The sequence below is a fragment of the Osmerus mordax genome, chromosome 9 (assembly GCF_038355195.1).
Source record: "Osmerus mordax isolate fOsmMor3 chromosome 9, fOsmMor3.pri, whole genome shotgun sequence".
NCBI classification, from domain to species: Eukaryota; Metazoa; Chordata; class Actinopteri; order Osmeriformes; family Osmeridae; genus Osmerus; species Osmerus mordax.
In genome coordinates this window covers 14598240-14624526 of record NC_090058.1, presented here as the reverse complement: position 1 = coordinate 14624526, position 26287 = coordinate 14598240, and the positions used below count along the sequence as shown (strand labels likewise).

General features: G+C 52.2%; 1 protein-coding gene across 3 annotated transcripts; it reads left to right on the top strand.

Moving 5' to 3' along the window:
- Positions 1 to 294: 294 nt before the first annotated feature.
- pcnx1 (pecanex 1) lies at positions 295 to 26277 on the top strand. 3 transcript variants are annotated; one of them, XM_067242756.1, is made up of 36 exons: positions 295 to 567; positions 1790 to 2004; positions 2969 to 3074; positions 3565 to 3601; positions 5261 to 5329; positions 5448 to 7163; positions 10235 to 10364; positions 12903 to 13096; positions 13421 to 13514; positions 13603 to 13660; positions 13868 to 14076; positions 14591 to 14744; positions 14944 to 14976; positions 15698 to 15869; positions 16554 to 16664; positions 17072 to 17163; positions 17504 to 17610; positions 17816 to 17921; positions 18058 to 18150; positions 18243 to 18393; positions 18542 to 18683; positions 19135 to 19312; positions 19642 to 19750; positions 19901 to 20030; positions 20129 to 20187; positions 20330 to 20545; positions 20666 to 20919; positions 21026 to 21256; positions 21416 to 21516; positions 21734 to 21884; positions 22066 to 22296; positions 22853 to 23127; positions 23583 to 23764; positions 23939 to 24351; positions 24579 to 24719; positions 25057 to 26277. In XM_067242756.1, exons 1-36 carry the CDS (start codon positions 415 to 417, stop codon positions 25195 to 25197), a joined length of 6954 nt encoding a protein of 2317 aa, XP_067098857.1. In that variant the 5' UTR covers positions 295 to 414; the 3' UTR covers positions 25198 to 26277. The 3 variants fall into 3 exon arrangements, with proteins under 3 accessions (XP_067098857.1, XP_067098856.1, XP_067098858.1); XM_067242755.1 differs by having other exon boundaries at positions 17501 to 17610; XM_067242757.1 differs by lacking the exons at positions 24579 to 24719; positions 25057 to 26277 and having other exon boundaries at positions 17501 to 17610; positions 23889 to 24013.
- Positions 26278 to 26287: the final 10 nt, after the last annotated feature.

Sequence of the window (26287 nt, the reverse complement as noted above, 5' to 3'; positions counted from 1 at the left end):
ATAGGAGTTGAGTAACATTAATTGTAACCCAGGTATCAAACTAAAACTGGACACTCCATTTGTCTAGGATAGGTTGTCAGTTACGATCTTGCTTTCGATTGCAGCGGTTATTTGGTGGGTTTTCTTAATTTACTACTTAGTGATACCACATGGTGGAGCTATTTATTGAAATATCACCTTTGCGATTATGATAGGAAGAAGAAACCGCACGCAGGGCGTGGTGGGATAGCAGACTTTTGACTGGAGGACCAAGAACAGTGCCCCAGCTGGCTAGCTGCAGAGAAGATGGCTGCAGTGGGGATGTTCAGGCCAGTGTCTGAAAACAGTGCACTGTTTGTCATGTTTCACGACGGCTAGCGTTCGTGTCACCCCTTTTATTTGGTCATTTCTTCAAGGATACGAAGGGGATAAAACATGGGGTCTCAAACACTTCAGATCCTCAGACAGGGGGTCTGGGCTTCAATCACAGGCGGATGGTATTACGACCCCCATCAAAATACATTTGTCAATGCTTTGCACCTCTACATCTGGCTTTTCCTGTTATGTTTTCCCTTTACGCTTTACATGGTAAGAAACTGTTTCTCTTCTTTGTTCGTGGAACCGTTTGGTTGTGGGATGCTGTCCCATATTATGAATACAACTCGACCCTCTACTACAGTACCGTTAGCATACCGCTAACGTAGTAGTACGTAGTATTGCTAGCTAGCTAGTCTGGTTGACAGACTGGTACAGTGTTTGGATAGCTAGTTAGCCATCAGCTAAGAGGTTCTTTTGTTTGGAATATGCATATTTCAAGTAAATAAACGCAGAGATTTGTATGTGTGGATACAAGACAAAGTCGCGCAACGATGCACATTCTGCTCAGTCTAATTTTACAGTTTTTGTTATTGTTGTTTGTGCTGTCACGTATACTTAGATCCTATATTATAATTATAAATGCAAACGAAATAGCTTGCTAGCAAATTGACTGGCTGTCATTTTCATAATAGAACTGGGCCAGTTTATTCACTGCATGTTGGAATAAAACTATTTACTTGCATGAACGCATCAGTGATTTTCCCAAACAGAAATCACATTGTCTGTCATTTTAATCTCAGAATTAAAACAAAGATAAACATAAAGATGGACTCTCTACTAATTTTAGTCCCCCCATAAAACTAAAAATAATGCAACTACAACGAAACATGGTTCCAGGAATGAGCTAAACCCTAATGTTAGTTTGTACAAACTCGTCCAGATGGACCCCTGCCACTACATAGCAATAAAAATGTTCATCATGACAGTGAGCAATGAGCTACTAGTGTATGGCAATGTGAATGTGATTTTGAAACTGCTGTCAATGTCAGCTATTTACATATATATGTTAAAGCTTACGGTGTAAGTATAACAGATTTTTATCTTTGGGGTTAACTCAAACCCAAATGTCCTCTCAACATGAATGTTTCTAGTTGACTTTGCTTTGGTTTGCCAGAGTTAGCAGAGACATCAGTGTGTTGAGATGTTGTTGGAAAGGATGGTACCAGTTCTATTTCAGGAGAGGAAGTTACCAAATGGCCAGCCTCGTAGTATATATTTAGTAGAAATGTTTGAGCAGCTAATAATAACAGAACATACATGCATCTCCAACCTTCGGATTACTAGCCCGACTCCCTCACCGCTCAGCCACCTGACTCCCACCTGAATTAAATACCTGCTAGTCATTTAATGGCATCATTATCATTGGACAGTTTAATTGCAATGTTAAAAGCTGTTCCTTTTTTAATCCGACGCCTGACGTGTTTCTTTCTAGGCCTTGCCCCCTACAATGGTGATTGTAGGGATCTACTGTGGTGTGATTGCGGCCATGTTTCTGCTGCTGAAGACGGTGAACTACCGCCTCCACCATGCCCTGGATGAGGGGGAGGTGGTGGAGCACCGGGCCAAGGAGACGCAGGGCGGCAGAGCCAGCACAGAAGGGGGCAACGACGGAAGTGCCACACGCCAAGAGGACAGCAACGGCCCAGGGTAAGGGTCAAAGGTTATCCGGATAAGGATTGCCTTAATTGTATCATTACTTTCGTGAAGGCTGTTGTGTGCTGAAAAGTGCAATCCATCAGGCTGGAAAAGGGCTGCAGAGTGGGGAAAAAATGCAAAACAAGTCTGTTTTAATTTTGTGAGGTGGGTGATGTCATCCAGACCACTGAGGTCGTTTCCTCTAGATTTGTCAGGACCATGAGGCCAAGGTTCTGATGGTGTGGTGAGTTAACAGACACGCAGTGCAGATGAACAGCCTGCTGACCTCAGGACAGAGTGTCGATGTGACGCTGGGGAAACGGCTCTCATGGTGCTGGAATGAAAACCCCAGAGGTTCTTTTGTTTTTTACTGCCTGTGAAAAAGTGACTCATTGGCACATTCCTGAAGGAGTACAGAGCAGGATGCTGAGAAAAGGGAAAACCTTGGAGAACTATGAGATCCTTCAACCGCAGGGTTTACAAAAGACAAGCCAACTCGCATGAATGAGGCTGTGTTTTTAAAGCCACCCACACGTTCCCCTTCTTCCAGACCTTCAGTAACGCTCTGTTCAAACTCAGGATGTCTGGTGCCTCTGTGTAATAGTTTCACACGCTCTCTTATGAAACACTTTCATCAGTCCGAAAAGTTGTCGTTTTTGGCCTGCGGTTTGTTCTTGCATACCGATTGGTGAAATGAGCACAGCGAGGCTATATATAGCCGCTAGAATGTGTTGTCCTGTTTTATATTCTTAACTACTCCCATTTAATTACAGCAATATATTGCCATGTTAGGTTACATAATTTGTAGCATCATTACTTCAGGGGAGCCTGTAATCATGGTTGAGTACATTGTTGTACTGGCAGGTAACTAATGAGACTGTGTGTGTGTGTGCGTGCATTGCGTACGTGCGTCCATTTGTGTGTGTGTGTGCATGCATGCATTCATGTATGTGTGTGTGTGTGTGTGTGTGTACAGTGACCCTGGTGGGGGTATTGAGATGGCAGACTTCATCAGACAGGAGACACCACCAGTGGACTGCAGCTCCAGAAACTCGTACACTGGGATGGACTCCAGCCACCAGGTCAGTCTGGGCGGGGCCTTAACTAGCAGGAAACACTATTAACCAGGTGGGCAGAGGGACCCAGGGGCCCTGAGAGGGCATTGAAACATAAATAGCTAACTTCAACTTGATTCTTATTATCTGGGCTACTGATGGGTACATTATTACCCCTCAGAATCAAAGTGAGGATTAATATCCTAGGTACTTAGTGAGTTATTTTTAACCCTGGAGCCCCCTCACCTCCCTCCTGAGTGCTTTGTCCTTGAGTCACTCATCAGCCTGTTATCTCCCATCTGCTATGTCGTGCCTCTAAGGCACTTCACACTGGGATCAAGGGTCAGAGTGGGGGTATTGATAAAAGATCGGTTTATTTTTGTCTGTTGCTGTCTCAGCTGTGGTTTATGCTTGATTCTGACACTGGCCGTCTTCACAGTGGCACCTGTGCAGGGATTAGTTGTCATTGAGGCAAGTGTGTTCTGACGTCGCTGCTCCTTTCTACCTCTTCATTCAGATCACTTCTAACCATGGAGGAACGACCACAGCCAAAGGTAACCCCCCCCCCCCCCCCCCCACTGTGTTGCTCCTTAGCTGGAATACCAGATGTGTTTGCAGCATTCACACTCAATCCATGCAACTTCTCTGAGGGTTTAGGTTGGTTATCAGTGCTCATCTGCAGGCAACTATGAAGTCCTTTGAGACTTTGCTTGTAATAAAGTCTATACTCATAATATTTGATTTGAACGTTTTGACCAACAAGCAAGCAGAGATTCTTACTGGGAGGGACCTGAGGCTCTCAGTTCTTCCTTAGTCAGTCTGGTCTTCACTCCTCCCCTCCCGGTGACCCTGTGGTGCGTTCGTGTTGACGATGCATCACAGACCGCTGCTGCGCTCGCTCTGCAGGGGGATGTGGTCTGACTCAGCACCACCCTGACCTCCAGTCACACCAAGATGTGGCAGCTCTATAAACAGCAAGGTGCTGGCTTTGCAAAGACAACGTTCTTTGCATTAAAAAAACGAAGCACCGGCAGGGGAGTCAGCCTCACTCTAGTGTACTTTTATTGAGGTAGAGGGAGACAATGTAGAACGAGGGAGAGGGGAGAAAGAGGGAGGGATGGAGATCAGGACGAGATGGAATGGGGGAGAGGTGGAGGGATCACGTATACAGTTGCTCTTCCAGCCCGTTGGTGTGTGGAAGCGAGGCGACTCACAGGGTCAGTTATTCAGCAGGTCCTCCCAGAGCAATTCTAATTAGCCAGCCAGTGACAGGAAGAGGGCTGAAGTGGGATGAGGACTCAAGTGTGGCTGAGCTCATTAATCTGCTCCCCCGGAGGGCTGGCCACTACTCACACTTTGAACTCAGGGCTAGCTACTGAAGGCTAGTTATAGTACACAGGGCTATCTACTCAGGGCTAGCTACTGAAGGCTAGTTATAGTACACAGGGCTATCTACTCAGGGGTAGCTAAAGTATAATGGTGAATGGACTGCGTTTATATAGCACTTTTTTTGTACCACAGCGGCACCCAAAGCGCTTTACATATTTGCCTCTCATTCACTCATTCACACACACTCACACACTGACAGTGGCAGAGCTGCCATGCTGCCCTTCAGGAGCAACTTGGGGTTCAGTGTCTTGCTCAAGGACTAGCAACCAAGGGCTAGCTACAGTTCACAGAGCTAGCAACTCAGGGATACCTTCACTGGCCTAACTACAGTACACAGGGCTAGCTACATACGGTTATCTACACAGATCTCGCTACTCAGGGCTAGCTACACAGGGCTAGCTACATACGTTTATCTACTCAGGGCTAGCTACACAGGGCTAGCTACACAGGGCTAGCTACACAGGGCTAGCTACACAGGGCTAGCTACACAGGGCTAGCTACACAGGGCTAGCTACACAGGGCTAGCTACACAGGGCTAGCTACACAGGGCTAGCTACACAGGGCTACCTTTCAAAAGACCTTTCTACATCTCCAGTTCTTAACTCATCGCAGTGGTACAGTTTAGAGTGTCCAAAGAGCTTTTGAGAGGAGAGAGGTAAGGAGGCTAACCGTGCTGGGAGTTTGGGAGTGTGTGTGCCTCTCTCTGTATTTTTGTGTATGTGTCTATATTTGTCTATGAGTTGGGGGTTGTCTAGAAAGAGAGGGTGCGACATGGATGAATAAGAGATGAAAACTGCCATCTCTTCATCCCTCTGTCTCTGCAGGAGGAGAGGTGGGGAAGACCTCAGATGACATCAGCTTGACTCTGATTCAGAGCTGTAGCCAGGATCATGGTGAGATCTCCACCTGCCCTAACCACCTGGTCTACACAATAAAACATGCCGGAGGTTTTTATAGCAGCAATACTTCACTCACTGCGTCCTCCTTCCTGTTTTCTCTCCCTCTCTCTAGACTTGATGTCAGACCCAAAGATGTACTGCCTTGTCTCCAACGACTCGTTTGCCTCCATGCAGCCCTCTACCTCCCTGGGCCCTCCAGAACTGTCGAGGGACCCCTCAGATCTCTGCAGCTCCACCACACACCATTTCAGCCAATCCCTTTCCACTTCCTGCGACACAGATCCGAGTGCCCGAGGGCCCATGCCCTCCCAGTCTTTCAGGAAGGAGCCTCGTTCGCGGGGCCTGCCGCGGACCTCCAGCTCGGCCGGCTCGGCCTTCCCTGACCCCTCCCTTCCGGACTTCAGTCTGTACCCCCCGCCCCGGAGGGGGGGCCTGGACCCCGTGTGTGAGCTGGAGGCCGCCAGGCCCCCCAGGACGGGACCGGGGGAAAGGGCAAGGGAGGGGGCAGAGAGACCCTACCAGCAGGACCACGCCGTGGCCTCCACCTCAGGGACAGAGTGCTACAGACACCAGGACCCCCGGCGCCTGGCGCGCTCAGCCTCCAGGGAGGCCGGGGAGAGGGCCTCAGGGCTGTATCAGGGGGAGGCGGGTGGAGGGGGAGGAGGCCGGGGGGGAGGTAGGGGCGGGGAGCGCAGCGCGGACAGCCTGCGTAGCCTGAGCACACGCAGCAGCGGCTCCACAGAGAGCTACTGCAGCGGGACGGACCGAGACACCAACAGCACGGTCAGCAGCTTCCACAGCGAGCAGACCAGCTCCACCCACGTGGAGAGCCTGCTGTCGCTGTCAGGGGACGAGCACGGGCGGGAGCGCAGGGCGGAGCGAGGGGCGGAGCGCGGGGCGGAGCCTCCCCTCTCAGCTGAGGGCAGGACGTCCAGCCTGGGCAGCAGCAGCAGCTCCAGATGCCTACCTGGTCTGCCCTCCAGAGAGGCCAATAAAAACCCTCACGCCAACGAGCTGACCGCCAAGCAACCCCCCGCCACCCCGGACACCGCCGAGCCCGCAGCCGCCCAGGAGGAGCCTGGCGCCCGGACCAGCGCTGACGGCTCACCCTGTGGCTTGGGCAGGGAGCGGGAGAAGGATGACGTGCGACCCAAATCAGCCAATCTGGTCCAGCGGACCTCCTCCTCGGCAGCCGGGCGCAGCAGCGGGCGGCGGCGGACGGGTAAGAAGCGAGCCAGTAGCTTCGACGCCAGCCGCCACCGGGACTACATGTCCCTGCGTGGCATCAAACCCCGCAGCACCGTGTTCGCCGGGGGCGGGGAGGAGGACTCGAGCGACCAGAGCGAGCTGAGCTGTGCCTCCAGCCTGCACTCCGCCCACCACCTCAGCACAGACAGCTCCTCCAGCAACACCTCGCACTCATGCCACTCCCCCGACGGACGCTACCGCGCCCTCCGAGCCAAGCACGCCGCCTCCTCGGCCAAGACTGTGGCGGGGGCCGAGGGGGGCGGGCGGGCCGGGGGGAAGCGGCGGGCCTCTCGTCGCACCCCCAGCACGGGCAGTGCCAAAACGCATGCCAGAGTGCTGAGTCTAGATAGCGGCACGGCGGCCTGCCTTAATGACCCCCACCGCCTGGGGGCGCCGGCCGGGGCCCGCCCTCTCACCACCTCCAAGTCGGACCTGGAGGCTAAAGAGGGGGAGGTTCTGGATGCGGCGTCCCTGTTGGGACGGGCCTCCCAGCTGGAGTCCGTGACGCGCTCTAGAAACAGTCTGCCCAATCAGATAGCATTCTCCGAGCCTCAGGACGCCACGGCTGTCTCCTCACGGGGTAGGTACTGACCAGCCTGGGGCCAAACACCCCGCCACCCAAACACTGTAACTCGCCGTCACTGAAACACTGTAGCTGAAACACTGTAACACCCAGGCATTGAAACACTCAAAAACTAGGGAGTCAGGTGGCTGAGCGGTGAGGGAATCGGGCTAGTAATCCGAAGGTTGCCAGTTAGATTCCCGGTCATGCCAACTGACGTTGAGTCCTTGGGCAAGGCACTTCACCCTACTTGCCTCGGGGGGAATGTCCCTGTACTTACTGTAAGTCGCTCTGGATAAGAGCGTCTGCTAAATGACTAAATGTAAATGTAAAAACTGAAACACTCGTTCACTGAAACACTGTATCTCACAGGCAGTGTACAGGGGAACACCCTATTCTTTCTGTCAGTGTTCAACACTAACTTAACTAACTTAAGTTCACAAAATGCCCCCCCCCCTTCCCTTCTTTTGGTTCAGAGCTGAATGATCTTCGGCTGCATAAAATAAACCTCCAGTTAGGAGATGAACCACAGCATATCTTTTATAGAGTCAGTGGGAACATTTGAACACATTATATTGGGGGATAGGGTTAGAGCTTAGTGGTTAGAACATTAGGGTTATAGCTATAGGAGTATAGCTCATGGGTTAGAGCATTTGAAAGCATATTTACTTATCACTTATCACACATTACCCTTCATCACTTTGGATGAAGGCTACTGCTAAATGAATACATTATAATTATTACCTTCTTTTTCCTTAGTACCCAAGGCCTCATTAAAGCTGTGGTTGAACTATATAATTACCATATCACCTTTGGTAATGATGTCGAACCTGTTAGAGGCAGTGGTAGTATTAAACTAGGTACCATCGTGAAAGATGGTAGTACGATGAGTTTCCAGCCCTATAATGATGCCTGAGGCTCAGGCGATGAGTAGGCCCCAAGATTTGTCTATTGTTGCCTTTGTGTGAGCCTGGACGGAAGACCCAGTGTCAGTGGAGTTACCATGGAGAGACCCAGTGTCAGTGGAGTTACCATGGAGAGCAACAACAGAGCTCCTCATGTGAGTCTCTAGCAGAAAGACTGGACCGTGTCTCCTTTGTACCAAAGTTAGAAACACTGGATCTTCTCTGTAGACTGTATTTCTCTCTCCCTCCAGGTTAGAAACAGCATCTCTACTGTAGACTGTTTCTCTCTCCCTCCAGGTTATAAACAGCATCTCTCTATAGACTGTTTCTCTCTCCCTCCAGGTTAGAAACAGCATCTCTCTATAGACTGTTTCTCTCTCCCTCCAGGTTAGAAACAGCATCTCTACTATAGACTGTTTCTCTCTCCCTCCAGGTTAGAAACAGCATCTCTACTATAGACTGTTTCTCTCTCCCTCCAGGTTAGAAACAGCATCTCTACTGTAGACTGTTTCTCTCTCCCTCCAAGTTAGAAACAGCATCTCTACTGTAGACTGTTTCTCTCTCCCTCCAAGTTAGAAACAGCATCTCTACTGTGGACTGTTTCTCTCTCCCTCCAGGTTAGAAACAGCATCTCTACTGTAGACTGTTTCTCTCTCCCTCCAGGTTAGAAACAGCATCTCTACTATAGACTGTTTCTCTCTCCCTCCAAGTTAGAAACAGCATCTCTACTGTAGACTGTTTCTCTCTCCCTCCAAGTTAGAAACAGCATCTCTACTGTAGACTGTTTCTCTCTCCCTCCAGGTTAGAAACAGCATCTCTACTGTAGACTGTTTCTCTCTCCCTCCAGGTTAGAAACAGCATCTCTACTATAGACTGTTTCTCTCTCCCTCCAGGTTAGAAACAGCATCTCTACTGTAGACTGTTTCTCTCTCCCTCCAAGTTAGAAACAGCATCTCTACTGTAGACTGTTTCTCTCTCCCTCCAAGTTAGAAACAGCATCTCTACTGTAGACTGTTTCTCTCTCCCTCCAGGTTAGAAACAGCATCTCTACTGTAGACTGTTTCTCTCTCCCTCCAGGTTAGAAACAGCATCTCTACTGTAGACTGTTTCTCTCTCCCTCCAGGTTAGAAACAGCATCTCTACTATAGACTGTTTCTCTCTCCCTCCAAGTTAGAAACAGCATCTCTACTGTAGACTGTTTCTCTCTCCCTCCAAGTTAGAAACAGCATCTCTACTGTAGACTGTTTCTCTCTCCCTCCAAGTTAGAAACAGCATCTCTACTGTAGACTGTTTCTCTCTCCCTCCAGGTTAGAAACAGCATCTCTACTGTAGACTGTTTCTCTCTCCCTCCAGGTTAGAAACAGCATCTCTACTGTAGACTGTTTCTCTCTCCCTCCAGGTTAGAAACAGCATCTCTACTGTAGACTGTTTCTCTCTCCCTCCAGGTTAGAAACAGCATCTCTACTATAGACTGTTTCTCTCTCCCTCCAGGTTAGAAACAGCATCTCCTCTGTAGCATCTGTTCCTTCTACATTCTAAGTAACTTAATAACAGCTTCGTTGGGCGTTTGTTTCTCCTTCCACACAGTGCGTTTGCTGTCCTCGGTGCGTGGGCTACTGTTTATGATGCAGCTGTTGACTGATAGTCACTGGTGGATGCCTTGTGTTGGCTGTATGAGTCAGGGTGTCTGGGTCACCCTGGCTGTGTTGCTAGCATACTGTACAACGCTGGTGTCGTGGAAGCTGTCCCATGACTGGCTGGCATGGGAGGATAGTCAGGGTGTTTCATATTTCCGTCCCGATGTGACTTTTGCCGAAGCGGATTTATGAATCCCAGGGGCCGTCTGTGTGGGAGGGGTCACGTTGTGCAAGGGAAACTCCTGAACTTTGGCTGGGACGGTGTTCTGAAATCTGATCGTGTGTTCTAATCACAGCTTCTGTCTGAAGTTCAGATGTTGTAAACGTTGTTGTTGTGGCCATGACGCTGGTTATAGATATTGTGCGTGTGCTGGATATGTGTAGATATACACACCTATATAGCGCCCCCTGTTGGCTTGCAGGGGCATCTCAGCCTCTGCCTGTCCTACTAGTCGGGAGCGTGGTAGTGAGGCAACCATACTGACACATATCTCCCCTCTCTCGGTCTCTCTCTCTGTGTCTCTCTTTGTCTCTCTCTCTGTCTCAGCCCCAGGGAGCGAGGAGGCGGTCACGTTCCGCCGCGAGCGCAGCACGTTCCGGCGGCAGGCGGTGCGTCGACGCCACAACGCAGGAAGTAACCCCACGCCCCCCGCCTCCCTCATCGGATCTCCTCTCAGGTAAGCTGGGGCTAGGACTGAGGCTCGGGCTGGGTGTGGGCTTAGGCCTGGGGGCAGGGAGTGGAGCTGAGGTTCGGCCTGGGGACTGTTGCTCTGGCTGGGGCTGGGGCTCGGCCTGTGCATGGGGCACAGGAACCCTGTCTGGGTCCTAGGTGTTGGTGAGGAGCATGCCAGCTTCCGCTCCTCCTGCTCCTCCCTGTCCATCCTCCCTGCCCATCCTCCATGTCCATCCTCCCTGCCCATCCTCCATGTCCATCCTCCCTGTCCATCCTCCATGCCCATCCTCCATGTCCATCCTCCATGTCCATCCTCCATGTCCATCCTCCATGTCCATCCTCCCTGTCCATCCTCCATGCCCATCCTCCATGTCCATCCTCCATGTCCATCCTCCATGCCCATCCTCCATGCCCATCCTCCCTGCCCATCCTCCCTGCCCATCCTCCCTGCCCATCCTCCATGTCCATCCTCCATGCCCATCCTCCATGTCCATCCTCCATGCCCATCCTCCATGCCCATCCTCCATGCCCATCCTCCCTGTCCATCCTCCCTGTCCATCCTCCATGCCCATCCTCCATGCCCATCCTCCATGCCCATCCTCCATGTCCATCCTCCCTGCCCATCCTCCATGCCCATCCTCCCTGTCCATCCTCCATGCCCATCCTCCATGCCCATCCTCCATGCCCATCCTCCATGTCCATCTTCCATGTCCATCCTCCATGCCCATCCTCCATGTCCATCCTCCATGTCCATCCTCCCTGCCCATCCTCCCTGCCCATCCTCCATGTCCATCCTCCATGTCCATCCTCCATGCCCATCCTCCATGTCCATCCTCCATGCCCATCCTCCATGCCCATCCTCCCTGTCCATCCTCCATTCAACCCCTTTATGCCGGGCCCCATTTGACCTCTGCCGTGGAGTGCTGTGTCGTTGCCATGGCACCCCTCTCAGACGGCACTGCCCTCTCTGTACTCTGCATCAGCACGTTTTGCACACCTCGTCTCTTCCCACCTCGCTTCCAAACCCAATCCGTTTCCTGTCGTGTTCCCAAGCACGCGAGACGCCTGGCAACCCTGTCGTCACGCTGTAAACACCACATCCCCGTTCAGGACTTTGTTCCCTCGGCTCTCGCTAGTGTGAGTACGATAGTCTCTGTAATAATCGTCCTGAATCCAGCTGCCGTGTCCTTCCCAGTAAACACTCTGGGCGGGGGGGCGGGGGGGAGAGATGCGTCGATGATATCGATCTTCTTCCAAATCCTTGGAGTAAGCTGCCTGCCCCTGAGAAAGCGGCCCCCATAGGAAAATAAACGACAAGCAGTTTGTGCTTTTGCGACAAGCGTCCTCAGGTTACCTCGTTGCAGATGGGAGGGGTGTCACTGGCTGTCCTAGTTCCTCTGCATTGTCTGTCATCTTAGTTGTGTAACGATAGAACTATGCTATACTGAACTGTGATCCTTGAGTAACAGATGTGCTCTCTACGTGCACAATTTGTCAGTTTGAACGAAAGCTTCAGCTAAATGACACATGACAAAAGGCACTGTCATGTAATGTTAGTATACTGTTTCCTGGAGGGTTAGGTCAGCAGATGTCTGCCTAGTTGTCCTCTAGTCTGCCTAGATGTCCTAGACTAGTCCTGCAACACACCCTGGTTGTTTTCTCCTGCTGAATTTGAAACATCTGAGTTATTCCTTCCCAGAAAACTCTCTCCCCTTTTTGCCCCCTTCCCCATGACAAGGTCACATTTCCAAAAAGCTGAGCCGCAGAAATGCTAAGCAAGGAGATCCAAGTCTGCCAATAAGGGGTCAATAAGCTTGCAAAATGTAAAACCAGTTTCCAGTTTCCACCAATCCCCAGCCAATATCAAACCCATTGCCCGTCCTGCCCTTCTTCTCAGCCCTCGGCAGACCCCCCCCCCCCCCCCCCCCCCCACCGCAGGACCGTACGCAGTGTAACCCAGCACCCCCGGGGTCCGGTCTCCCGGTGTGCAACGTGAGCAGGCTCTTCCTCCCTGCTCCGCGTGTGCGTGTGGGACTCCTGCTTCTCTTCTCAGGTTCCCGGTCCTCTCTTCCTCAACCGTTTCTCTCTTAACAGGGTTTAGTGTTGTGTTCCTTTTCTGGGATTCTTACCCTTATCTCTCTGTCTCTCTCTCTCTTACATGTCTGTTTGTCTGTTTGTGTTATACTCACCCGTGTGTGCCCTTTTGCCTATCTCCCTCCCTCTCCCTCCATCCGTCCCTTTATCTCTATCTCTCCATCTCTCCATCTCTCCATCTCTCTCTCTCTCTCTCTCTCTCTCTCTCTCTCTCTCTCTCTCTCTCTCTCTCTCTCTCTCTCTCTCTCTCTCTCTCTCTCCCTTCATACCTTTTTTTTCTCCTCCCTCCCTATCTCTGCATCTTTGACCTGTCTGATTGCCTCTGGACTAGTCTGGACTATCCGTCCCCAGACTCCATCCCGTCGTCTCTTATCGTGTACCAACTCCCCTCTCTCATCTCCACCCCGCCCCCCGCCCCCTTCCCGCTCTCCTCCTCCTCCTCCGCCAGTCTCCAGGAGGCCCTGGGGCAGGCCTCCCAGCCTTCTGCCTCCCAGGTGAAAGGTCAGCCCTCGCGAACGCCGTCCCAGGTGACCGTGCTGAGCGCTAGCGCCTCCCTGCTGGCCAGGAACGGAAGTGCTCACCTGGAAGGCTCCCAGGACAAGGCGTCCACTGTGGGAGCCACCAGCCTGCAGGAGGACTTTGGTAGGGCAGACGAGGGCAAACACCCACACAATATGACTGAGCACCTTAAATGAAACCCCTACATAGGGGCACCAAGGGGAATAGGGCACGTGTGGATGTACTAAGTCATCCATGTTTTGTATATATTTGCAATATATACATAATGAATTGCTTGTTGCGAAAACGACCGTAAACGTTTGGATGGTGGATTGGATCATTAGGTCTCATTGTTGTCGCCTTGAATAAAAGTGTGTGCTAAATGAGGAACATGTAAATGTGATTAAGCACTGTGTGCCTCAGCTGCCTGTAGGCGACCTTGTGAGTGTGTGCCGGCTTGCCTTCCAGGGAAGTTAACCCCCTCTCTGTACGAGGCGGGGGGCTGCGACATGTCCCTGGTCAACTTCGAACCGGCCACCAGACGAGCCTCCAACAACATATGGTGAGTGCCAGGCGAGACACCCAGCGGTACTGACAGAACCAGCCAGCCGTCTCAGCCCTCACAGCCTGTCTGTCTGTCTGCTCCTCAGGGACACGGACTCCCACCTCTCCAGCTCTACCTCAGTACGCTTCAACCCCCACGACCTGGTGAGTGCTCCGCCACTGTGTGTGTGTGTGTGTTTATGTATACATGTCTGTGTCTATGTATGTGTGTGCTACCTCTCACACAGGGTCATCTGTCCCTCCCCTAGGCTGTGTGTGTGTGTGTGTCTATCTATGTGTGTGTATGTGACAGTGTGCATTTCTATCATTGCGTGTGCCACCTCGTCCTCACCCGGCTGGGCGTCCCCCCAGATCCGTCTGAACCGTCTCCTGACCATGGACCCAGAGCTGCTGGAGCAGCAGGACACAGACCTGAGCCCCGAGCTGCAGGACGCCCCGCTGGGCCCCGACGACCCCGCCGCCGCCCGCAAGGCCAAGCAGTACTACCGCTTCTGGCTGCTGCCCTACCTCTGGGTGGGCCTGCACTTCGACAGGCTCACGCTGCTGGCGCTGTTCGACAGGTGAGTCCGGGGCTAGACCAACTAGACCACGTGAGACAGGAGCTAAATCAGGTGAGTCTGGGGCTAGACCAGGAAGACCAGGAGAGTCTTAGAGTTAGACCAGGGACCACTAGACCAAGGAGACAGGTCACAGGTGAGAGGCAGACAGGTCACAGGTGAGAGGCAGACAGGTCACAGGTGAGAGGCAGACAGGTCACAGGTGAGAGGCAGACAGGTCACAGGTGAGAGGCAGACGGGTCACAGGTGAGAGGCAGACGGGTCACAGGTGAGAGGCAGACGGGTCACAGGTGAGAGACAGACGGGTCACAGGTGAGAGGCAGACGGGTCACAGGTGAGAGACAGACGGGTCACAGGTGAGAGACAGATAGGTCACAGGTGAGAGACAGACGGGTCACAGGTGAGAGGGAGAGCTAGACTGGTAGGAGATGACATACCTCTTCTAGAAGCTGTTTCAGATATCAGATATGCTCTCGCTGCTCGTTGTGTGAGCGTTATCTCCCTGTTTCTGTGACAGGAACCGCGAGGTTGTTGAGAATGTGCTGGCGGTGCTGTTGGCCATCCTGGTGGCCTTCCTGGGTTCGGTTCTGCTGGTCCACGGCTTCTTCACTGACATCTGGGTCTTTCAGTTCTGCCTTGTCATTGCCAGCTGCCAGTACTCTCTACTGAAGGTGATGAATGACCAGCAGTCGGTCATCCTCTGGGTTTACATCCTGTCTGTCTGTCTGCAACCCCCCCCCAAATGTTCCCTGAATGACGAACAGGATGATGAGAAATGATTAAACCAAACACAGATTCAATGCGGGGTGTTTGTTTATCCTGTGTTTACAATTGTTGGCTGTTAATTAGGTTTTTCTGCTCTTTTCTCAGAGTGTTCAGCCAGACTCCTCCTCACCTCGACATGTGAGTGTGTCGTCGTCGTCCCCCCCCCCCCCCCCCCGTGGTAACAAGTCCTAATATAATGCTGCCAACATTCATCGTGACCCTCTTAGTCAGGAGGGTTGACTGTGTGGGATGCGGCCCTCCTCCCTCCACCCCTCCCTCCACTCGACTCTCCTCCTAGCCACTCTCCTCTCCTTCCCCCCCTTTCCCCTCCTACTCTGTCCTCCAACTGTGTCTTTTATTAATGAAACTCCAACTCTGCTGCAGGCACTGACTTTAAATAGCCAACAAGGGTTAGACTACAGACCCCCTCTCTGTCTCTCGCTTTATCTCTCTGTCCAACTCTCTTTATCTCTCTATCTCCCCTCATTCTTCCTCCATCCCCAACTCACATCTGTCTCTCTCTCTCTATCTGTCGCTCTCTCTGTCTCTCACAGACAGTCCAGACAGTGTTTGGGAAGGGTTTGACATGATTGATGTAACGTGATTGTTGGTGTATAAACGCTCACTGGGAGCGTTTTCGCTCTCACACACACGCCCACCCCGAGGGCGAAACCTGCAGACTGCCTCACACTCGCTTCTTCGCTCTCCCTCTCTTCTCTGTCCCCCCCTTTTCCCTCCTTGCTCTCTCTCTCTCTCTCTCTCTCTCGCTCTCGCTCTCGCTCTCGCTCTCGCTCTCGCTCTCAACAACTAACACTTCTACTGGTGCTCATCCCTGCTCTCTCCCTCTCACGGTTCTCAGGGCCACAACCGCATCATAGCGTACAGCCGGCCCGTGTACTTCTGCCTGTGCTGCGGCCTCATCTGGGCTCTCCACTACGGCAGCGAGAGGACCAGCTCCTCCCGCGTCACCCTGTACGGCGTGGCGCTCACCAGCTCCCTGCTGCTGGCCTCCGCCCGCGACATGGTCATAGGTGAGGTCACAGTGCAGAACCCTCAACACCGGCCCCGAGCGCTGCCCCGACGCTAGCCCCAGCGCTACCTCAACACTAACCCCCAACACTAACCTTAACTCCACCACTACCACAAGACGTCCTCAACAAAAGCCCCAACAGTAAACCTTCCCCCCAGGCCCTACCTCCTGCTCCAACCCGAACCCTGGTCTTGTCTCGGACCACAGTGTTACCTCCTGCTCCAACACTAACTGTAAGGATGAGATCTCTGTCAAGGCAGGCCAAGGATGTACGACAATATAAAAGTGTTGACTCGGTTTTATTAGCTCGACGTCGGATCATGCCACCAATCCACAACAGAGTGGCTAGCATGAGTGAATAACATGTCTCTCCGATGGCAATTATATACATAAGCTGGACAGTACACTACAGACAGATGTAGTAACCACCAAAACATGCCCTTAAACAGTACACATTCCACGAATGATGCACATGGGAAACGGTCCGCAGGTGATGCGGTCATAACTGAGTTTAGAGACCATTATCTGCTTATTCGCTCTCCAGAGGTTGCACAGAGTGCATTCCTAGATCTATATGTGTCCTTCCAGCGGCCCACGGAGCGACCTCTTGACCTCACTGAGACACAAGCTTCGTGTGTACAGAAAACCTGCATATCACTAACCCTGGTCTCGTCTCGGCCCACAGTGTTCACTCTCTGCTTTCCTGTGGTGTTCTTCATGGGGCTGCTGCCGCAGGTCAACACCTTCCTCATGTACCTGTTTGAGCAGCTGGACATCCACGTGTTTGGGGGAAACGGTGAGTCCTCTCAGCTGCGGTCTGTCCGACGTCCGGGAGAGCAGGCGAGGACGCGCTCGCACGGTTAGACATGAGGGAGTCGGACAGGGGCAAAGTGCTGATCATCTCTGCGCCAGCTGCCACATTCGGGAGCGGTGCTGTCTGCTGACCTTGCTCTCCTGTCTGTTTGCCTCCTAGTCTGTCTGTCTGTCTGTGTCTGTCTGTCTGTCTGCCTTCTATCCTGTCCTTCTATCCTGTCTGTCTGCCTGCCTTCCATTTAGTCTCTGTCTGTCTGCCTTCTATTTCTGTCTGTCATCTGTCTGTCTGCTTTTCATCCTCTCTGTCTGTCTGCCCCCCCTCCTGTCTCCTCCCCCCTTCAGTCTGTCTGCTAACCTGACTATCTGCTGACCTGTCTGTCTGCTCCCCAGCCTCCACCAGTCTCCTGTCAGCGCTCTACAGCGTGCTGCGCAGTGGCGTAACCGTGGCGCTGCTGTACGGCCTTTGCTACGGAGCCCTGAAGGTGACCTCCAACCTCCCACCTGACCAGACATTTCCCATTGTATTCATTTAGCAGGCTCCTTTATCCAGAGAGACATACAAGTAGTGCATGTGGAAGGTACAGCAGAAAATCAAGGATTAGATGTTCTAACAGTTTTCATATTTTGGTGGTTAGTCGGGGAACGGTTTTGGTTTTCAGCCAAGTGCATACTCAAGTTTGTTTTCCTTTTTCATTTAGGTCCATCACTACTTTGTTTTCACGCTCGACAAAGTTAAAATATTTGTGTCTCTGTGGGTTTGCGTGTGACTGTCTGTACTTGCGTGCATGGCTGTGTGTGTGTGTGTGTGTGTCCCTCCAGGAGACATGGGAGCCCCAGCACATCCCGGTGTTGTTCTCGGTGTTCTGCGGCCTCCTGGTGGCCGTCTCCTATCACCTCAGCCGCCAAAGCAGCGACCCCTCCGTCCTCATGTGAGCGCCTGCCCGTTACCGTGGTGATAAGTAGACGTAAACACAACAGCGCTGGTTGGGCCCCTCGAGAGCTGAATCGGAGCTTGTTGCTGAATGTCTCTACATAACAGAACATTCTAGATCAACAGTTGGTGCTGTTATATAAACATGTCCCTGAACACTGTGATAGTCGGTTCTATATTCATGGCCTCTCCTCTCCTCCCAGCTCACTGGTCCAGTCCAAGATTCTCCCCAACCTGAAAGACAAGAACCCAGAAGACCCTCTGTCTGAGGTCCAGGACCCTCTTCCAGAGAAGCTGAAGGCCTCGCTGGTGAGTTGACCATCCGACAGGAGACCTCAGGTCCAGTCTCTAACTCTGATGCTGTGGTCCATCCTCCACCCGCCAGGCCTCCTCCTAATATGTCGTGTGTCCCCCCCCCCCCCCCCCCCCCCCCCCCCACCAACAGAACGAGCGTCTCCAGTCAGACCTGATTGTGTGTGTGGTCATCGCTGTGCTCTACTTCGCCATCCATGTCAGCACAGTGTTCATAGCACTGCAGGTAATAATAACACGGTACACTGGCAGACCGCTCAGCGTGGACCTGGTCCCCTGTGGTTCCTGATGGACTGACTGCTCTCTCCCCCCCCCCAGCCTTTCCTCAGCTACGTCCTCTACGGCCTCCTGGGGGCTGTGGGCCTCCTCACTCACTACCTGCTGCCACAGGCCCGCAAGCAGCTGCCCTGGTACTGCTTCTCACACCCCCTGCTCAAAACCAAGGAGTACTACCAGTTCGAGGTCAGGGGTGAGTCTCCCAAGCACACCACGCATTTCATAAAGTAGAATCTTAGAATGGCATTTCATACTATAGAATAGCAGGCCAGTGCCTAAACCCTCTCTTCCTCAATCCAACCCTCCAACCCTCTCACCCTCCCTCCCTCCCTCCCTCCCAGGTGCAGCCCATGTGATGTGGTTTGAGAAGCTGCAGGTGTGGCTGCAGTTCCTGGAGAAGAACGTCCTGTATCCCCTGGTCATCCTGAACGAGCTGAGCGGCAGTGCCCAGGAGCTGGCCAGCCCTCGCAAGCTGGACACTGAGTGAGTCCTGCTGCTGCCCCCTGCTGCTTCCTGTACACCTCACTTGCTGGTTCTAGTGGTATTGCTTTAGTTGTAGTTTTTGATGGCGCCAGTAGTTTAACAGGCATTCAGTCAACCTAAACTGTGTAGAAGCCACAATCTAATGTTGAGTCTTTCATTTATGATGGTATTCAGAACAATTCATTCCTACATTCAACACAAACACACAAAACATTGAACAGCATTTTCTTTTGCGAGTTCAATTGTTAATTCATGATCTCTTCTAGTTTATTAAACTGATGACTGAATCATGATTAAATCTCATCTCATTTTTCTCATTAAATCTCATCTCATATTTCTTATGAACCCTGTACGAACCCTGTGGAAACCTTGTATGAACCCTGTGTTGTCTCATGTGAACCCTTTGTGGTCTTGCATAAACCCTGTACGACCCCTGTGTGACCCCCCCCAGGGTGGGAGCTCTGATGATCACCGTGGCGGGGCTGAAGCTGCTGCGGTCGTCCTACAGCAGCCCCACCTACCAGTACGTGACCGTCCTCTTCACTGTCCTCTTCTTCACCTTCGACTACCGCCACCTCTCCGAGACCCTGCTGCTGGACCTCTTCCTCATGTCTGTCGTCTTCAGCAAGGTCAGAGGTCATGCGTGTTGCGTTAATCCTTCACCACTTCCTGAAAGGGGCGGGTTCAAACGCAATCCCCTCTAATTGGCCAAGCTGTTTCCAGGCCGTGTTCACTGTACTGTCATTTACAGGTCTTATAGAGGTTCCAGGTCATAGAGAGGTCATGCCGAGGTTCATCCTCCTCCTTCTTGTCTGTGTTCTCTGCGGCTGTAAGAGTTAGCGTCGGCTGTAGCTGTGGGAGTTCATGTTGATGTCCCAGTTCATATAGAGGTCACAGAGAGGTCACAGGGTCACACAGAGGGCCCAGTTCTCATGGTCCTTGTCTGTGTCCTCTGCAGCTGTGGGAGCTGTTCTACAAGCTGCGTTTTGTCTACACCTACATCGCTCCCTGGCAGATCACCTGGGGCTCCGCCTTCCACGCCTTCGCCCAGCCCTTCGCCGTGCCTCGTATCCTCGCTCCTCAGAACTCGCTGCAATGCTCTGTGGGTTTTGTCACTGGAAGAGGTTTTAAATGATTGGAAATGGCTTCTGGGGGACTGAGTGTGATGTGTCACGTGTGTGCGACTTGAAGATCCTTGACTCAGCGTCCCGTCCCAGACTCTGCCATGCTGTTTGTTCAGGCCCTGGTGTCAGCGGTGTTCTCCACGCCTCTCAACCCCTTCCTGGGCAGCGCCATCTTCATCACCTCCTATGTTCGCCCTGTCAAGTTCTGGGAGAGAGACTACAAGTACGATCTCCCCGTCTCGTCACGTGTGCTTCGTTCAGGGGGCGGGTGTCTGTCGGTGTTTCTGACGTGTTCCGATGTGACTGTTTTTGCCGTTTCAGCACCAAGAGAGTCGACCACTCCAACACTCGCCTGGCCTCCCAGCTGGATCGCAACCCAGGTTTGGGGGCCAGATAACCCTCTCAAATCATCGTCCCAGACTGTTAAATGGGTTCCTTTATTCAATCAAACTCCCCCTTTCCAGACGCAACGGTCCCTTTTTATGAAGCTCTCTTCCTTCCTTTCCGCCCTCCTTCCCCCAGGCTCCGACGACAACAACCTGAACTCCATCTTCTACGAGCACCTGACGCGCTCGCTGCAGCACAGCCTGAGCGGGGACCTGCTGCTGGGCCGCTGGGGGAACTACACCACCGGGGACTGCTTCATCCTGGCCTCCGACTACCTCAACGCCCTGGTGCACATCATCGAGACGGGCAACGGCCTGGTCACCTTCCAGCTCCGAGGCCTGGAGTTCAGGGGTGAGGGAGGGAGGGAGGGCTGGTGACTCGCCCCTTAATCATTCTCACAGCTCTCTCTGAGTTGAGGTGACGGTGTTTCTCTCTGAGTTGAGGTGACGGTGTTTGTCTTGGCCCTGCCAGGTACGTACTGCCAGCAGAGGGAGGTGGAGGCCATCACGGAGGGCGTGGAGGAGGACGAGGCGTGCTGTTGCTGTGAGCCCGGTCACATGCCCCACCTGCTGTCCTTCAACGCGGCCTTCGGCCAGCGCTGGCTGGCCTGGGAGGTCCTGGTCACCAAGTACGTCCTGGAAGGCTACAGCATCACAGACAACAGCGCCGCCTCAATGCTGCAGGTGTTCGACCTGCGACGCATCCTCACCACCTACTACGTCAAGGTGAGTTGTCACTAGTGCACCTGTCACTCCTGTACACCTGTCACACCAGCCGCACCCGTATACCTGTACCTGCATCATCACAACGCTGTTCTTCTCTTGTGCTCAGGGCATCATATACTACGTGCTGGCCTCACCCAGGCTGGAGGACTGGCTGGCCAACGAGAGTGTGAGGGAGGGCCTGCGGGGCTGCGGAGAGCGGAACTACGTGGACCTGGACCCCACCTTCAACCCCAACATCGATGAGGACTACGACCACCGGCTGGCAGGCATCTCCAGGGACAGCTTCTGTGCGGTGTACCTCGCCTGGATCCAGTACTGCAACTCAAGGAGAGCCAAGGTTGGATATCTGGCTTCGCAATACTTTAATATCATCAATCACGGGTGGTTCGTCACGTTAGTTGAGGGGGATCAAATGCTTTTTAAGACCTGGAGCTCTCTCACTTTCCTTCTCCCTCTTCAATCTCCCATCTTGGGCCCTCTCCCCTCGTGTCTCCAGCCGCTGGACAGTGAGAAGGACTCATCTCTGGTGCTGCTGTGCTTCGGTCTCTGTGTGCTGGGCAGGAGGGCCCTGGGAACCGCAGCCCACCACATGTCCAGGTACCCGCAGTCACTCACGCATGCCCAGCACACACTCCTGTCTCACGCACACTCACCTGTCAGACAGCAGACACCAGATCATCCCCTCCTCTAAGGAAGTCACTGCATAAAACAACCTTGGTTGTGTTGGTTAGTGTTGTCTTGCGGGTCCATTGTGTAAACGATGCGTTATTTCCCTTGCTTTAGTATCCTCTTCTCTCCCTCTCTCCCCGCTCAGTAACTTGGAGTCCTTCCTGTACGGCCTGCATGCGCTCTTCAAGGGAGACTTCCGCATCTCCTCGGTGAGGGACGAGTGGATCTTTGCAGATATGGAACTCCTGAGGAAGGTGGTGGTTCCTGGGATCCGCATGTCCCTCAAGCTGCACCAGGTGAGCTCCTCACTTCCACCGCTGAAGAGATGAGCCACTTCTGAAGACTTGTCGTTTAGGAGAACCCACTTCCGTGCCCTTGTCCTGGGTTTAAATCCCACTTCTGAATATATATCAAGCCTGATGCATGAAGCCATTCCTCCACCCTTGTCTCCGTGTCTCACCCTCCGGTCTCTCTCAGGATCACTTCACGTCCCCAGACGAGTACGAGGAGCCGGCGGTGTTGTTCCAGGCCATCACTTCCCACCAGCAGAACCTGGTCATCGCCCACGAGGGCGACCCGGCGTGGCGCAGCGCCGTGCTGTCCAACTCGCCCTCGCTGCTGGCGCTGAGACACGTCCTGGACGAGGGCACCAACGAGTACAAGATCATCATGCTTAACAGACGGTTCCTCAGCTTCAGGGTCATCAAGGTGCGCCTCGGAGAGGGGGAGGAGGTGGAACAGGGAGGGGGGAGATGAGGAGGAGGTGGGACAGGGAGGGGGGAGATGAACAGTCCACATCAAAAGATAAGTCCATTTTAAATCTACAGGAGAGGAAGTGAGTGAGAAAGCCAGAGCGAGGAACGGGTGGAGAGAGTGAGAAAAAGACAGTGAGAGAGGTGTAGTTTTCCCCTACAGGAGAGTGAGACCAGCCTGGACAGGAGGCCTGGGGACTGACAGAGAGACCTCTGAGATGGTATGGATGAACAGTGAAGGCAGAGCTAACAGCTAGGTAACAGTTGGGGGGCAGAGCTAACAGCTAGGTAACAGTGATGTGGGCAAAGCTAACAGCTAGGTAACAGTGAGAGGGCAGAACTAACAGCTGGGAAACAGTGAGAGTGCAGAACTAACAGCTAGGTAACAGTGAAGGAAATGAAATAATGGTGTCTGGACTGTTGATTAAGCTGGTGGATCTCAAACTGTTTCATTATGTTAACCAGCTTGTGTGTGTGTCTGTGCGGGTGTGTTTGCGCGCGTGTGTGTGTAGGTAAATAAGGAGTGTGTGCGGGGGCTGTGGGCGGGCCAGCAGCAGGAGCTGGTGTTTTTGAGGAACAGGAACCCGGAGCGTGGAAGCATCCAGAACGCCAAGCAGGCGCTGCGGAACATGATCAACTCATCGTGCGACCAGCCCATCGGCTACCCCATCTACGTGTCCCCGCTTACCACCTCCTACTGCAACTCTCACCCCCAGCTGGGACATGTGCTGGGTGGGCCCATCAGCGGCGGAAACATCAGGAACTTCATTGTCAACACCTGGCACAGGTCCGGTTCTCTCCCGATTGGTTTAGCATCTGTGGCTCGACAGAATACCTGTCTACTCCACAGCAATTACATTTGTTTATGAATTTTCATGGAATATATAAACATGATTTATTCTTTTTAATGGGATATAACGATGATTCATATTCATGGAAGACATTGTTTATTAATGTTTATATTGGTGGGCTCCAACTTAAGTTTGGCTTTTTGAAGTCATTATTAATTGTAATGGAATTGAACAGCAGTTTATTAATGATCACGAAATGTCTGTTCATGTTGATGGAACATAGCTGAAGTTTGTTCATGTTGATGTCGTGTAGTAGTGGTTGTTCATGTTGATGTCGTGTAGTAGTGGTTGTTCATGTTGATGTCGTGTAGTAGTGGTTGTTCATGTTGATGTCGTGTAGTAGTGGTTGTTCATGTTGATGTTGTGTAATGGTGGTTTCTTGCCCCGCCAGGCTGCGTAAGGGCTGCGGCGCGGGCTGTAACAGCGGGGGGAACATTGAGGACTCGGACGCAGGGGGCCTGTCATGCGCCAGCGGGAACGGGACGGGGGTGAGTGACTCCCAGCAGAGCTCCATGTCCCAAGGAGGGGGGTCCGGACCGGCCCCTCCCCTGGCCTACCAGCCACACTCCCTGGGTGAGAACTACACACACACACACTCACACAGACACACACTCAACTACACACACGCTCCTAAACTCCTACACATGCGCACATTACCTGGTTCATGCTGAGTAGCAGGTCTGTGTTCTGTCTGAAGTTCTAACAGTGTTAGCTGGGTGATGCTGAGTCTGTGTTAACGTTCGTCAGGCACCAGTCAGAGCTCCCAGTCGGTGCAGTCTGGCCTGGTGCGCCAGTCCCCAGCCCGCGCCTCCGTGGCCAGCCAGTCGTCCTCCTACCGCTACAGCAGCAGCCGCCACTCGTCGCTCCGCACCTCCGCCACGGGCCTGGAGCCCTGCCGGCGCTCCTCCACCAGCCAGCTGTCCCTGCGCACGCTGCCCACCTCCCTGCAGCTGCGCCTGGGCCCCGGCCCCGACCCTGCCGGGCCCTCCGCCTCTCTCTCCAGCCACAGCATCCCGCCCTGCAAGCGCCACACCCTGGTGGGTCTGCTGGGGAGCGACGGGCTGGGCACCGCCGTGGGAGACCCCCTCAGCCAGCACCCCCACCAGCACAACCCCACCCTCTCCTCTGTGCGCAGGGAGGATATCTCCTATAGGGTGCAGGTTAGGAAACCTGGCTCTTCTGATCATCTCCCGTTTCACATTTTATAAAAAAAATATCATTCACACCATCCATTTACTATCTCAGAGCAAGCTTTCATGTATATATATATATATTTCATACTAAGATTTTATATCGAATAACCTTAAGTAATATTCCAGTTATTCCATAATGATTTACACCAGCAGTTTTTGACAGCTAATATGGACCTGTGTGCCGTTCGTCCCAGATCATGGACGTGAACCAGGTTCTGGAGAACATCAACCTGTCGAAGCGTAAGGAGCTGCAGTGGCCTGACGAGACCGTGAGGCTGAGGGCAGGGAGGACCTGCTGGAGGGACTGGAGCCCCCTGGAGGGCATGGAGGGACATGTGAGTACACGGAACCTTCACTTAACACCAGCATGGCTCTCTCTGGCTTCTTTTCTTGCTCATTCAGCGAAGGCCACACGTACACATTGTTTGTATCCCATTGTACGTGTGTGTTTCTCTTTCCATGTTTCTGTCCTTTTTTTCCGGTCTTTTACTCTCTCATTTGAGTTTTTTGTACTCTCGTTTTTCTTCTCTCACTCCTTGACTCCATATACATATCTGTTTATCATCATGTCTGCCTTCTGCTTGGCTCACCCGCCCTGACCTAACTTGTCTGTCTTTCTCTCGCTCTCTTTCCCTCTTCCCTTCTATCTGGCTCACCCTGCCTGTGCCGCAGGTTATTCACCGGTGGGTGCCTTGCAGCCGGGAGCCAGCCGGCCGCTCCCATATCGACAAGACCATCCTGCTGGTCCAGGTGGAAGACAAGCTGGTGCCCATCATTGAGACTGGGGTCATAGAGCTGGGAGCAGAGGTGTGACTCACCACATCCTCCAGATTGGAAACTTATCCAGGGCTGCTGGCTGGGAGCAGGACAGCGCCACCTGCAGGCCAGCAGGAAACGGGAGGAGTTCCCCCCCTCCTCGTTTCCTGTTTTCAGAGGGGGACAGGAAGCCAGGGAAAAGTGCAAGTAGAGGCAGTCACTCATGAAAAGACACACTCGTTCTACATCTGTCTGCCTTGCTCTCCGTGTCTCGCACAATGCTGCATGACAGCTTATCCTTTTAGGTTGAGCATTGCTACTGGTCAATATTCTTTTCTATGCATTTCTTTTTATCATGTTGACAGATGAACACAGGCATGTGTACACACAGACTTGCAAAATGTTTAATCAAACTCATAACAGGTTTGATGCCTGATCATGACAGATCTGAGTGTAAACTGCAAAGATTTTTCTGAGTTTTGTTGTTGTTTTGTCTTGAATTAACTTGCCAAAAAAACCTGGCATTGAGTAATGACCACGGTTCCACATTATGCGAAAGCATTTTCTTTGCTGCCAAGACTTCAGAGGATCTGATAGTGTTGTTCAGGACGTGCTGCTGCTCAACACGTTCACTCTCATTGTCATTCCTGTTTGTTTATTTTGGAAATTGCAAGAGTATTTTGCTAAAGAGAAAAAAACTTGCACTATGATTTTTGTATTTTATTTTACAGTGACGCACTACAATCTTGAGGTAATATCACATTTTATTTATTACAAACTCTGAATGGCCATGGTTACCAATGCCTTGGGAATGAATAAATGCAGTCAATCATTCTGTTATTCAGCCATTTTTGTTTGATTATTTTATGTTTGATAAACTTGAAAAAAGTTTTTACCACATATGATTATATATATATATATATGATTATATATTATGTCAATGTACAAAAGATTTTGTTTTGAATATTTATTACTGTGAACATGGTATTTACATTTTGTTACATCTTTTTTCATTTATGGGACAAACGTTTAATGTATCAAGGACCATCGGTTGAAAACAGGACGCCGAACTTTTGACTTTCCCTATTTAACTTAATTCTTTTCTATATGGAGAAATAAAAAAGCATTTGATTCATCGCTGTTGTTT

Coding starts and splice junctions, on each gene's coding strand:
- pcnx1 (XM_067242755.1), top strand. CDS start 415: ATGGGGTCTCAAACACTTCAGATCCTCAGACAGGGGGTCTGGGCTTCA. Junction 19,313..19,641: donor TGTCTGTCGTCTTCAGCAAG/GTCAGAGGTCAT, acceptor TGTCCTCTGCAG/CTGTGGGAGCTGTTCTACAA. Junction 23,128..23,582: donor ATTGTCAACACCTGGCACAG/GTCCGGTTCTCT, acceptor TTGCCCCGCCAG/GCTGCGTAAGGGCTGCGGCG.